At 35.0% G+C, this 13,335-nt stretch overlaps 1 protein-coding gene across 2 annotated transcripts in view; it reads right to left on the bottom strand.

Moving 5' to 3' along the window:
* Positions 1-3,627: 3,627 nt before the first annotated feature.
* LOC577533 (b(0,+)-type amino acid transporter 1) overlaps positions 3,628-13,335 on the bottom strand; it is a 28,181-nt gene continuing 18,473 nt past the window's right edge. For both annotated transcript variants that reach the window (XM_030975820.1, XM_030975821.1), the window contains exons 10-13: positions 9,515-9,611; positions 6,857-7,006; positions 6,076-6,244; positions 3,628-5,438 (exon numbers count right to left, since the gene is read on the bottom strand). In XM_030975820.1, coding sequence (XP_030831680.1) covers positions 5,332-5,438; positions 6,076-6,244; positions 6,857-7,006; positions 9,515-9,611 — 523 coding nt within the window. In that variant the 3' untranslated portion in view covers positions 3,628-5,331. The remainder of the gene's footprint in view (positions 5,439-6,075; positions 6,245-6,856; positions 7,007-9,514; positions 9,612-13,335) is intronic.

The raw sequence follows: 13,335 nt of genomic DNA, 5'->3' as shown, positions 1-13,335 counted from the left end.
AGTGTTCCTTTTTCTTTGTAACATGTTTCTTTTCCCCCATCATGACAAGTGCATTCTTGCGCCTCTGTTTCGTGCTCCATTTCAAATCTGATAACCCTTAGGTTTGATAATTGCCCGTTTTCACCTTCAATTAGTGTCACTTTTCTTTTTTGAGGAAGAACCCACTTTTTTTACCTCTTAGAAATGCCCATATTCTAATTATATAAGTTTCTCTTTTTATTTATTTATTTCGTTTAATTCAACATATGGCTGCCCTAGTCAGTAAAATACTGTTATACTTGGGGGCCCTTTTTACTTCAATCTGAGTGTTCGCCCCCTGTTCGCCCCCCCTTTTTTTGTATAGTTCTGTTTAAAAGTTCCCCAAGGCTTGTAATCGATCTAATTGTGAAATCTTGTGGATAGCTGCACAGGAGTCACGTAAGCTTTCATTCATATTATTAAATGAGATTGTGCTTCAAATTCTACCACATTTGGTTGGTCGATCTGATTGGGTACGTGCAATAGAAACAATTCTCACCTCAGTAAATTTTAGACATTTTGCAAGCAACTGCAAAATATGATGTAGATGCCCCAAAACTCAAATGTTCATTATTATGATTACAAGCTCTTATAAAAAGGGGACACGAAAGCACACAATTTGTGTACCAGCTCAGACATGATTAAGATATATTGGTTGTCATCTAACTAAACTACCTAGGTCATGTCCCCCCCCCCCCCCACCGAAATCTAAAATTCCACTATAATTTCTGATTTTTCATTCATTTATCATCGATTGACTGTGTTTTCTAAGTGTCTTGGTCAAGGGAATTTATTTCAGACCTATTTCGTCAGTCGTCCATTTTATCTTCACATTCATAAATTCATCTATCTAATATATTCATCAGTCTAATGAATTCGACCTCCGACTCTAAGAGTCGGAGTTCGAATAGGAAGTCTTTTGCATGATTTGCATTTAGCAGCTATATCGCTATCTACATACTATGTGCAAATTTCACTCTAATTCAACATTTCAATATACAAAGATAGCTCTCCAAAAGAAAAATGAACTTTAAAATGTAATCGGGTTAGATTATATTAAATTGAATAAAAGACTCTAATCGTATATTTTTGATTTGTGAGGAAGCAGAGCCACTGAGCGAGAAATTGTTTCTGTGTCTACATATATAGGGACAGAGAGGGCACGTGTCCAGACAGTACGAGGGCGAAAACGCAAAATAGATAAGAAGAAGAAAAATTAAACTAAAGGCAAAATGTAGGGTGTTCAAAATGTGAACATTTTCTAAAGCTCGGGCACATTGTTCTAGCATTGTGTGGCTTCATCAGAGTCTGAATTGCAGAGCAAAAAATAGCATTTTAAGTTTCAACATGCAAAAGAAACCCTAGTTTTTAGTTTGCGTTGCTTAATTCCCTTAGCATTATATATTGCCTCCGAATATTCCTTTATTTTGAGCCCTGAATATAGGAGTAATTGAATGGAATAATTATATATATTTTTCAATCTTCTGAATGTGAAATAGACTAATATTTGGTTGCCTTGTAAAATGTTCCTAGCTTGTCGATTATTTATCACTAATTTGCTTTACCAAAACCCAGGTAAATGCTTCAGTATGGAAAATCGATAAAATCTGGTTTGTTTTTTAAGCCAATGAGGCCGGAATAGGGGCGAAATGGTATTGTTTGCCTCGTGCACATAATCCCTACATATATCATCATCACCATCATCATCACCACCATCATCATCATCATCATCATCATCATCCCATGGGTCTTCTCTATGGAGAGGGGAGGGGGGTCAGGTCTCCTCGTTACACCACTCTCAATCTTTTCCTGTCTTTAGCCAGTTCCAAATCAATTTCCCTACCGTCATCCTTCCTACATTGATCTATGCGTCACTTCCTGGCTATTCCTTTCTTTCTCCTTTCTTTTCTCTTCCTTTCTCAAATGTTTACTGCCCATATAATTCCTACATACGCCACTGAATTTATAGTACTGGCAATTTATTTTAAGTAGGAGCACTATTTAACGTAAACCCAACATTAATAGCAAAATGAAGCAGACAAATTAAGAAGCTGGCTCATGAAAGTCATCATATTTAAAGCTAGATTCCAGAATTATTGATGATTTCTAAACAAAAAAATAATTGTCATGTTTGGAATCTCCGTCAAAAATTATTCTATTTGTCTTTTCCCCCATTTTTAGCCGGTTTTGGTTAAAGTGGGTCTTTAAATATATGTATATTTTAATAATGAAATTATTAATATGGTAATAATATACTCCAGGGAGTGGAGATGTAAAGGGCTTAAAGACGGTATTTTGTATTAAGCGCCATATAAATCCAGAATATTATCATTGTTTTACCATCTGAATTGACATACTCTCATTGTACAAAAATTACCAAGTACGAGATGGTTAACAGTCTGAAAAACCCGAAGAATAACCTTGGTTATAGACACACTGAAGCTTTTAGCTTTTGCATTTAGAGTAAAATGCGAGAAAGAGCAGGAAACAGAAGTCAAACAATACGTGGGGGGAACTGAATGAATTCAGTCGCAAACAGATTTCTTTCATATACTCTGACGAGTGTAATATAAATATCGTGTAAAAACTTTGCTTCATGTAACGTGCATTATATTTATTCAAAACATTGTAACAGATATATGACAGCAATTTATTTACAAGATACGGAATTGTCGTCGTTTAGTGAGTGGTTCATTTACTTGACTCATAATATATAAAATGGTTAAGGGTTCGACTCCCAGCTCGACACTAACATCCTTTGACAATATATCAAAAAAATAATACTATTTGATATCCTTAAACCAAGGAGCTCCAATATTGCCCCGGCTTTTGCAAGGCTAAAAAGGTATTTCAGCGTTCACGGAATTCCTTCAAACCTATTTAACAACTAGGTGTAACGTGACACCTAGTGCCGTGGCCGGGTTCGAACCCACGACATTCTAATCTCCAGTCAAGTATTCAAACCACCATACCTTTACTTTAATAATGATAATAGTAATATATACATAAAAAAATGATAATAATAAAACAAATTATATATCCATCCTGCATCAAAAATGTATTGGCTCTTGATTGGTTGAGAGCTCGTCACATGACCAGAAATATTTCAACTATTTTAAGATTGCTCTGAAAAAGTACTATTTGGGAGTAGAAGTACCATTTGGGAGTTTACATTTTTGGGGATTCAAACAAAGATGTTAAATTGATTTTTTTTTTCTTTAAATTTAAATTTTTAATAATTTATTTTTATTTTGAATTCTTCTTTTTATAATAACTGTAACTTTTAAATTTGAAATTTTCAGTAACAAAATTCAAAAAAAAAAAATCAATTTGATGCAGGATATAAAACAAATCTACAATGCCTTCCTTTCGAGGTACTGGTTAAAACTATGCGCCCCTCAGCAAATAGTACTATTGGAGTCAACTCTTGCGCATAGTTTTAACCAGAGCCTCTCAAGACAGTGTATATTTGTATAATATTAACAAAAAAATAGAGCTTATAAAGCGCTTTTCACGGAAGTCTCTAAGCGCTATAGCAAAAGAAATTCAATGAAAAACATTTCCATATTTAAAAAACAAAATACAAATAAACCTACAAGTTACAACAAATATTAAATATATATCAATGTGAACAGAGTAAGTAAATCATCAAAAGCAATTTTTGATAAATGTGTCTTAAAACAAGTTTTAAATTGGTTGACAGTCCGAAAGTTTTTGACATCTAAAGGATATATTTTCTTCCGAAGTTCAGCAGAAGGTTTGCAAAAAGAGTGATGACCATAATATTAATAAAACAAATAATCCACTCTTCTCGCGGATGTAGGTAGATACCTGGTAATTGATGAGGTTATGATAATTGCAGGGCCTTAGGAACAACAGTTGTTGCAGTGATGCTATTCTGTGTATAAAGTAAGTAGATATTATCCGAATAATAATTACCACCCTCTTAAAATACATACTTCTATCATACACATATATTTCTTTCTGTTTTGCTTTGTCTTGTTTAGTTTTACATATTATTTTTGCCGTCATTTTGTTCTGTTAATAATGAATTATATTTTCTAATGAACATTCATAAGGCATGGTTGGCCAACGTTCTTATAATTGAAGTATGAACAGATGTGGGCACAGGAAATGACTATTTGCATATTAAATTCTCTCTGCAGATTTTCTTTATTAATTAATGTGTAACTCTGCAGCATAACGAGATGAATTCATTCCTGAGTTAATCTCTATTACATGAATCTTACGGCAGAAGGCCCCCCAAATGAAAAACTTGCAAACTTGCAAACTTAAGTCTGATCATTATAAAGGTGATGACAACGTTGCATAATGTAAGTCCTATAAGTATCTGTCTTATTTTCTTTTCCTTTTTTTACAGGAAGTCGGCAAAGCTGAAGTATAACTGAAGGAGGCATGGTCCCCGAAAGCAGTGTAAGGAAAATACAACTGATAATAAAGAATATCAACTACAAATAACACTTTTACATTATATACAAGAGAAGAGAAAATGAATAGAAAATATGGGAGAGACGTTAAAAATATAAGTAAGAACATCAAGTAGAGTATAATGAAACACTGTTTAAACCTGTTAAATATTTTTCTGAGACGACAGTAAATTACACAAAAATCATATTTAACAAGCTTATTGTTTTAAAGTTACCCTAAAAATTAATGATGGAATATATTTTCCACTTTAAAAGAAGCAGAAATAATTTGATTCATTCAGAGAAAGTGTAATTTGTTTGCTTTATGATACACCTAGATTTATTCCAATAGCTGTTTTTCTCGAAAGTATTTAAAATTTGTTCGCATCGAAGATTTAGGGTGTATGCACACATACATGTAAGGACTGAACACCAGGCCAATACTTCTCCTTCAGTTATTCTCGAAAGCGGCCAAAATAAAATACAGTTTAGCTTATTTAGTCTACTGATTTATGAAAGGCCGTACGTGTTTTTATTCCTGAGTTACATATAAATTAGCATACTGAGATTGCAGCATTATGACAATAAACAAAATTAATTTTCGTAATGAAATGAAGAAGAGCAATCACAAAAGCAACTTACAATAACAAATCTATTTCACAGAGAAAATTATTTGTATTTCCATTTCATTACATAAAATATTAAATTGTAAAGGACACAAAGGTTGACATTCATAACCTCGGAATCTTGCATGATACTCATTTTTTTTCCTCAAGTGTCAGCCTTTAATAATTCGGTACAAGCAAATAAGAGTTCACAAAAGTGCAACCTGCAACAATGATTAAATCATAAATGAGTAAAGTTGGTGATTTTAGTGAGAAAGCACTCATGATTCCACAACGATAGCTTCCTCTTCTTCTTCAACCTCTTCAGGAGCCACGTACTTAGAGGGCGCTACTTGAAATAATAGCTGCAGGAATACTGTTAAGTATTCTGAAATGAAAGGAAACAGAAAAATGTTGCCGAATGAGCTAGTTCGTAGGTACAATCCGCGCATGGGCAGATTAAAGTCTTTTGTACAACAATACTGGATTCGGGCTCATGAAAGTTATGTTTTCATGAGGCCCCTATTCATATTTTCACCGACGGCACATTCTCTGACACACAGGTGGAAGTATTATTTTCAAGATGGCGAACATGCAATTGGGTATTTATGAAGCACCTCCATCACTCTGTCAGTGATTATTCTAAAATGCAAAAGGTGTGACGTCTTCATGATGTAAGATTTTTGATCTAAGAGGTTTCATGTGGCTATACTGTATTCAAAATAAGAGCTTCAAGTATTACTTTTTCAAAGTGAACAGTGAAACGTCTTTCTGAGTAGACTAGCTAACGCACACGTAGGCACTCGCATATTATTTTGCACGCACGGAGCCCGATTTGGCTTCCGTGCAGGGTTTTATTGTACTGTGTCTTCTTCATCATATTCCATAACCGTTTACTGAGATTGATTTCATACCTTCTACCTACGCACGATATGTTTTTCTTTCAGGTGAGTGGTACAATTTAATCTCACTGTGCCATGCAGTGCATAATTTTAAGATGTATACATGTTGTATCTTTAACTTACTCATGCAGCCCAATTCCTTCTTGTAGAAAACAAACGGTAGATAGAAGATGAGACCAGATAGAATAAAGAGGAAGGCATAGAGAAACTCCAGAGCTGGTTCTTCAATGATAGGAGCAATCACGAGGTATACAGCCGCTATCAACACAATGATGGGTAGCACGATGGGAACCTGTCATCAAAAGTATAGCATTCTTTTATTAAAATGACAAGGATGCCGGGGAGTCGCTTGGATAAGTTTTTTTTGTATTCAATGATAATAATGATGATAATAATGATGATAACAATACTAATGAGTATGATACCTTATTATGAAAAACGTTTCGACCAGCTTATAATTTTCATAAAGATTAACTTCAGCTTCTATTCAAAATTTTAAATTCATATACAAGGCCTACTTAGTATTGCGTTTGTAATAAACAAAATAAGGAATTTCCGAAAGAGGTAAGACGCTATTTATTTAAAATGAAATATTCAATCAGTTCCGATTTACTAATACCTTAGTATTGAAGTACTTGAGTGAAATCGATACAAATACAAGGATGAATCAATAAGAAAGTCGGGTTTTCAAATAATGAATTTCCTTCATTCCTCTAAATGCCCCATTAATTGATTCCTTTTTTCCGTCTTAATGCTATCACATGATGTTACCGAGAGCCTTTAATATTGAATACTCATTCACCATGGTCAGTTCATGTCAGTTCGTATGTTAAAACCAAGCGATGAAATTATAATACCACACTTTCAACTGCATTCTTATTGACGAGAATACTTAGCTCTGTACCTTAATAGGTCTGTGAGCATCAGGCCATTTGTATCTCAGATAAAGCAGGGCCGATACCGTGATTCCATAGAACATCCAGGCTGCAAAGCTGAAGTAGTTGACCAGGGTATCAAAGTCACTGGGCAGAAGCATTGCAATGGAAAGAATCGCCTGCAAGATACCAAGTAAGATAATGTAAAAACAAATGATAGGATGAGGTTTACACCAAAGAATGAGTAAGATGATGATCAATATAATGCACCTACGAATAACACTCATCCTAAAAACAAAATATGAGAAATGATGATATGAAAACTACCTTTTTGATTATCACGCTACCTACACCAGACAAGTATCACCATTGCCCAACGGAGATCAAATGTTCGCTTTTCGATATTTACGCATCTTAGTTTTATACGCATCTGCATTTTTACAGAGCGATGGTTGAAGTTACTAACGCTCTGTAGAACAAGGACCCTACCGTCATAACCTTACTCGTACAAGATTCAAAAAAATTCTCTCATTTAACCCTCAACCCTCTTGGCCGTTTTCTGGATGTTTGATTTACCTTTTTTCCCCTTCATTTTACAAATCACCTCATCAAGCACCTGCAGGTAATTTTCAAACAACTGTAGCCCGAAAGTGAATCTTGTTACCCTTTTAGAATATGTTTTAGAAAATTGTTGACTAATAATAACTATCGCTCTCCCAGTCAGAATAGTCTAGACTGGTCATTTTGGACATGAAGTATACTAGAATATCATGGCATTACGCCATGGGCGGCCGAGTGACTAACAAAGTGGGGGGGGGCACCAAGAAAAAAGGACACTTTCTAGAAAAAAGGGCACCTACAAAGGGAAATACAAAAGGGAATCAAAGCGAAAATATACAATCTTGTAGACATTGGGAATTTGGTATATAGCCCTACATTGTGATTACAATTATCAGGGATGATTTCAATATTTGTTTCACTTTATACACCATACAAGATATTACTTAAGCATCATACTTTGCAGTTGGGTTTGATTGTCTAAAAAATTGTTTGCAAGCGAGCGAAGGAATTTTTTTAAGATGTGTGAGGTTGCAGTGCGAAAAATTACATCTTATAAAAAGGAAAAAACCCAATCCTAAATTCCTAATGGGGTTATAAGCATATTTTCATAACGGAAGACTGCAAAGACCTTTGATAAGTAACATGAGTATATCATCTATAGATGCGTGCGAGCGTAGCGAGCGAGCTTTGGGGGAAATTGCTCTTAGTCGCTTGAAATTAGCTAGGGCGCGTTAACTGATGAGAGGAAAAGGGGGGCACTTATCAGGAAAGAAAAGGAGCATTTGCCAAAGTACAAAAAGTAATTATCAGAGGTAAAATGGGGCACTTTTTACACCCTCAGAAAGAGGCACTCACCAGGGATGGAAAAAAAAAATCAGTCACGAGAATAGGAAATGGGCATTTGTCGACGGAAAAGGGGCCCCATCAGATTTTAATAGGGGCATTTATAAGATGTTATTATATCTTATTAAAAGGGAAATTATCAGAGGTGAAAAGATGCATTTATCGCACCTGAAAAGGCGCAATGACCAGATATGAAAAGGGGCAGGTATGTGAATGAAAAAGGGGCACTTGTAATAAAGAAAAATGTGCATTAGATCAAAGAAAATGAGCACCGATCAGATTTTAAAGGGGCATTTATCGGAGGTGAAGGAGGCACTTATCTGAAGTGAAAGAGGTAACTTCTCGTACCTGAAAAGAGTCATTTACCAGAGAAGGGGCACTAATGAGAAGGGGAAGGGGCTCTTTTTTAATGGGGAACTTATCATTAGGAAAAGGGGCACTGGTTAGAAAGGGAAAAGGGCACATGTGAAAATATAAGGTGCGCTTATTCGAGTTATTAAAAGGGAAAGGGGAACTTCTTACAAAGGAAAAGGGGCAGTTGACAAAGTAAAAGAGGCATTTACCTCTCAGATTTAAATAGGACAATTATCAGAGGTGAAAAGAGGCACTTCTCGTACCTAACTAGGGGCACTTACTAGAGATAAAAAAAGGTCACTTATGAGAATGGAAAATGGGAACTTGTCGAAGGAAAAGGGGCACGTGTCCAAATAAAAGGGACATTTATCAGAGTTGAAAAGGGGAAGGGGCACTTTTACAAATTAATAGGGGCACTTGTCAAAGTAAAAGGGGCACTCTTCCTATGTAAAAAGGGGCACTTCTTTAAAAAAAAAGTTAAAGGGGCACTTTTCCTATGTAAAAAGTGGGGGGCCTATGCCTCTGCCCGCCTCTGCATCACGTTGATAATCATGATGGACGTGCATGGTAAAAAATAATTATCTATGTGCACGACAAGTTCAACCCCCGTACTTTATCAAAGTTATATCGAGTAGAAATTCACCAGGGTCGGTAATGTTAAGGTAGTGCGGTGGTAATGGTGGTGATGGGATAGTGGTGTTGGTAATGGTAGTATGTCGGTGTTGGGGGTAATATTGTGGTGTTGTGGTGTTGGTAGTGGTGGGATGTAAGTGTTGGTGGTGTTGTCTGTGGTGGTGTTGTCTGTGGTGGTGTTGGCTGTGGTGAGGTGTATGTGTTGGTGTTGATGGTGGTTGTGGAACGTTAGTGATGTTATATTGATAGCACATTTAATCAGTGTCCATAGCAGCTATTAAATGAGATAAGCTTACCGTGAATATCATAGCAGGGAAAGGAGTCAATTTCTTCACATGTACCATAGACAATACTTCAACCATGTGGCCTTCTCGTGCTGCTACGTACGTCAGTCTGCAACAAGATCATTCAAATCAAATTAGAAACACGCTTAAAACTCAGCTGCCCTACAGTAAATTCTTAACTTCATTCCCTATTTCGTGGTATAAAATTCATATAAAACAAGTCATAATCAGTATTAATCTGCACAACAATCTACATTTATTAAAATAAACTACTTTGATTGTAGATTACCTGTCGAGGTAGGAAGTTCATAATCCATTATGATTAATTTATTATCGTTAGAGAAGAATAATCATGAAGGTGTACAGTAAACTAATTCGCCAACGAATCAACTGATATCCACTGCATTTTTATCATAAAATTGGCAATATCTAATTCTCTACTGATGCGTTACATGGCGAACATTTCGTTTCAATACGTATTGCACATAAATAGAAACTTTTGTAAAAGCATAACTATTATAAGGTGATAAATCAAACGTTTAAAAAGCTCAAACTTTTAGATGACAGCGAATGTAAGTGTTCAGCGCAAGAAAAGCATATTTAGCTTTATCTGGCTACATGCATCTACATAAATCAGATATTAATTAGTCTAACTCTTCAAATTAAGTTCAGCATGATACGTAGAATTATGTGATGATTCATATATTGTGTCACATCTTGATACAACTAAACATTTAGCCGAGAAGCCTTATACATCTATCATGATCAAGAACAATTTTCATAAAATCACATAACAGATTTTATTACATAGGGGAGACCGGGTCTAGTTGTTATAAATATTACATTATGAAGTATATTATATCATTCAAACACATAATGATAAATTCCATGTATTTTCATCTTGGTGAAACATTTTTATTTTACTTCATTATAACCAATAAAATAATTTTGTAATATCGCTTTCTATTTCACTTTATACGAGAGATTACATAATAAAAAACCACCGACAGCCATAACATCTCCTCCGCTGCTGGCTGGGGTAAGTGTTTACACCATATGTGGTATATTTTGATACAAATAATGTGGTATTTTGTGGTTGTCTGAAATATGGTTTATTTGTACATCTTTTTGTAATATATCATTGAATTGAGCGTGTCTTTGCACTCTTTGAGTGTCTCTTAAAAAAAATAACTCCTTTGTATGTGGAGTGAGTTTGTGTGTGTGTGTGTGTGTGTGTGCGTGCGTGTGTGCGTATACGTGTGTATGTGGAGTGAGTTTGCGTGTGTGCGTGTGCGCGCGTGTGTGTGTGTGTGTGTGTGTGCGTGTGCGTGTGTGTGCGTGTGCGTGTGCGTGTGTGTGTGCGTGTGCGTGTGTGTGTGTGCGTGTGTGCGAGTGAGTGTATTATGTTTAAGATGGGGTAAGTTGCTACGTTGTAACAATTTATCCAAACGCATTCTACTCCTACCTATAAAGACACTCAATAAACATTAATTACAATGTTATATCTATTACTGTATGGATCATCGCACCTTTGGTACAATATGAAAAAATATCGAATTGATCAAAAAAACCTAATCAGACATAGGAGTAATAGTGTTATTGTGACCTGATCCCGTATAGGGCACAACCGTCAAACTTCGCGTCATGTACAGTTTTAGAGAAATTGCTTGTGTAACAACTAGAATCGGTCTCCACCTGCTGAGGATGCAAGCAACAGGTTGGCAGGTGGAATGAATACATGTGCACTTTGAGGAACTTTGATAGCTAATGTAGCAGTTCGGTGGTAACAAGCTGTAAACTACTCATTCTTGATATGAAAAGGTAACTAAATAATACAGTATGAAATGATTAATATATAAATAAATACATTTATAAACAAACAAATGAATACATAAATAATGGATGATCAAAAAAGATGAAGTAAAAATAACGAAATAAATGGATGAATAAACACACAAATTAAATGCACAAATTAATCAATTTAAAATAAATAAATAAACAAACAAAAAGAAAATGGTCAAGACGGTCAAAATCGTCAATATACTCCGGATTCAACAGGACTATTTTAATAGTAAGTTTCATGAGTACCGCTATTTCGACTTTTTACGAACAATGCGTGTAATATGGGCGATGATATCATATGATAGTTCACTATTGATTAGATTGAAAGAGAGCTCTCAAGGAAATTATTTTTTCTTATGCTTAAAGAAACTGTTAAATTGTAGTGTGGGAGAAATTTATTGATCAAGGAAGATTATCATTTATTTTTAAGAATAAATGTTAGTACATATAAGATAAAGCAGGTATAAAGATATACTAAACATATCTGATTAATTATGCAATTAAAGACTTTGCGCTTCAAGAGAGACGGAGCAATATAGTAAGAGATAGATATCTCATCAATATCAGTGATTTTAAATGCATCATCTTTGGTTTATACTTTGCTTCCTACTTCCACAAGAATATATTTCATGAATTAGAAATAAGGACCACATGGAGAAAGAAAGATTGTTGGGGAAAAGAATTGAGAAAAAGAGGTGCACGAAATAGGAGAGAGATTGAGGCAATTAGAGGCTATGGTAGGAGGGAGAGAGAGAGAGAGAGAGGGGGAGGGGGAGAGAGAGAGAGAGAGAGAAAGAGAGAGATAATGAGAGAGATAGAGAGACAGTGAAAGCGAATGAGATATATATATATATATATATATATATATATTGAGAGACATAGAGAGAGAATGAGGTAGAGAGAGAATGGGGGAGAGAGCATTAGATAGAGAGAGAGAGAGAGAGAGACAGAGAGCATTAGAGAGATAGGGAGAGAGAGAGAGAGAGAGAGAGAGATAGGGAGAGAAAAAAGGAGGGGTCAAGGACCACAAGGGTTTCTAGGCTTTATGATTTTAATTCATTTTAAGACAAAGTTTCTACCTTCCTGAAGTAAACAATGTACCATTGGCTGAGCTGAACGTCGAAGCAGCCACCGATACAGGGATAACCCAAGACATCAAACTTAGCGTTCGATCACCCAGTGTCTTCGGATAATCACATTAATTAAAACATTTAGCATAATTACACTATATTACTGTTCTTCTATCGAAATGCATAAAATAATGATCACTGGAAGAAATAATTAGTCTTCATAAGCTTACTAGTCCTGCAATTATAATGTAAATTATGTCTCCATTTTACACGAAAGTGATCCTGAAATGAAAATGACATGATTGATTATAATCGTTTATACTTGTAGACACAATATGTTTTTAATTTTTATTCGCCTGAGCAAGTCATGGGATTCCATGAGTTATGATGAAATGGTGAAAACGGATTCACATCGAATAGAAAATCTTCTTTTTTTGACACATAAGAATTTCATGACAGTTACATGTGATGTGAATACTGGTGCTGAAAACTTAGCTGCCTTGAAATGATCTGAGAATATAAGAATATACAACATGTAGAACTGTTTTCCTTAATACGCCTTTCTTGACACAATTTTATTATCCTTGGCATAGGTAAAAAGTAACCTTCTTCGATGACAATTTTTTTCTTCTGAATTATGACTATTAATCTGGCATGTTATACAAAATGTCAGTGTGGAAATGACCTTCTTTGGGAAGCATGTAAACACGTCGTTATTTAACTAATGAAATGTGCAATGATTTAAAATTGCGTGTTTATTATTTTTTTGCGAGGGTTTATGATGTTTTGATATCCACACGATATGACGAGTATGAAAATTAAAAACAATTTCCGTAACAATATGAAATATACATCACCCATTCCTTCAAAAACAAAAGTGAGCTTCAGAGAAGTATGTAAATAGAGGCCTTTGTTACATTT

This window comes from Strongylocentrotus purpuratus, unplaced genomic scaffold (assembly GCF_000002235.5).
Source record: "Strongylocentrotus purpuratus isolate Spur 01 unplaced genomic scaffold, Spur_5.0 spur5_scaffold_8, whole genome shotgun sequence".
NCBI classification, from domain to species: Eukaryota; Metazoa; Echinodermata; class Echinoidea; order Camarodonta; family Strongylocentrotidae; genus Strongylocentrotus; species Strongylocentrotus purpuratus.
This window is presented reverse-complemented; position numbering and strand designations above follow the sequence as displayed.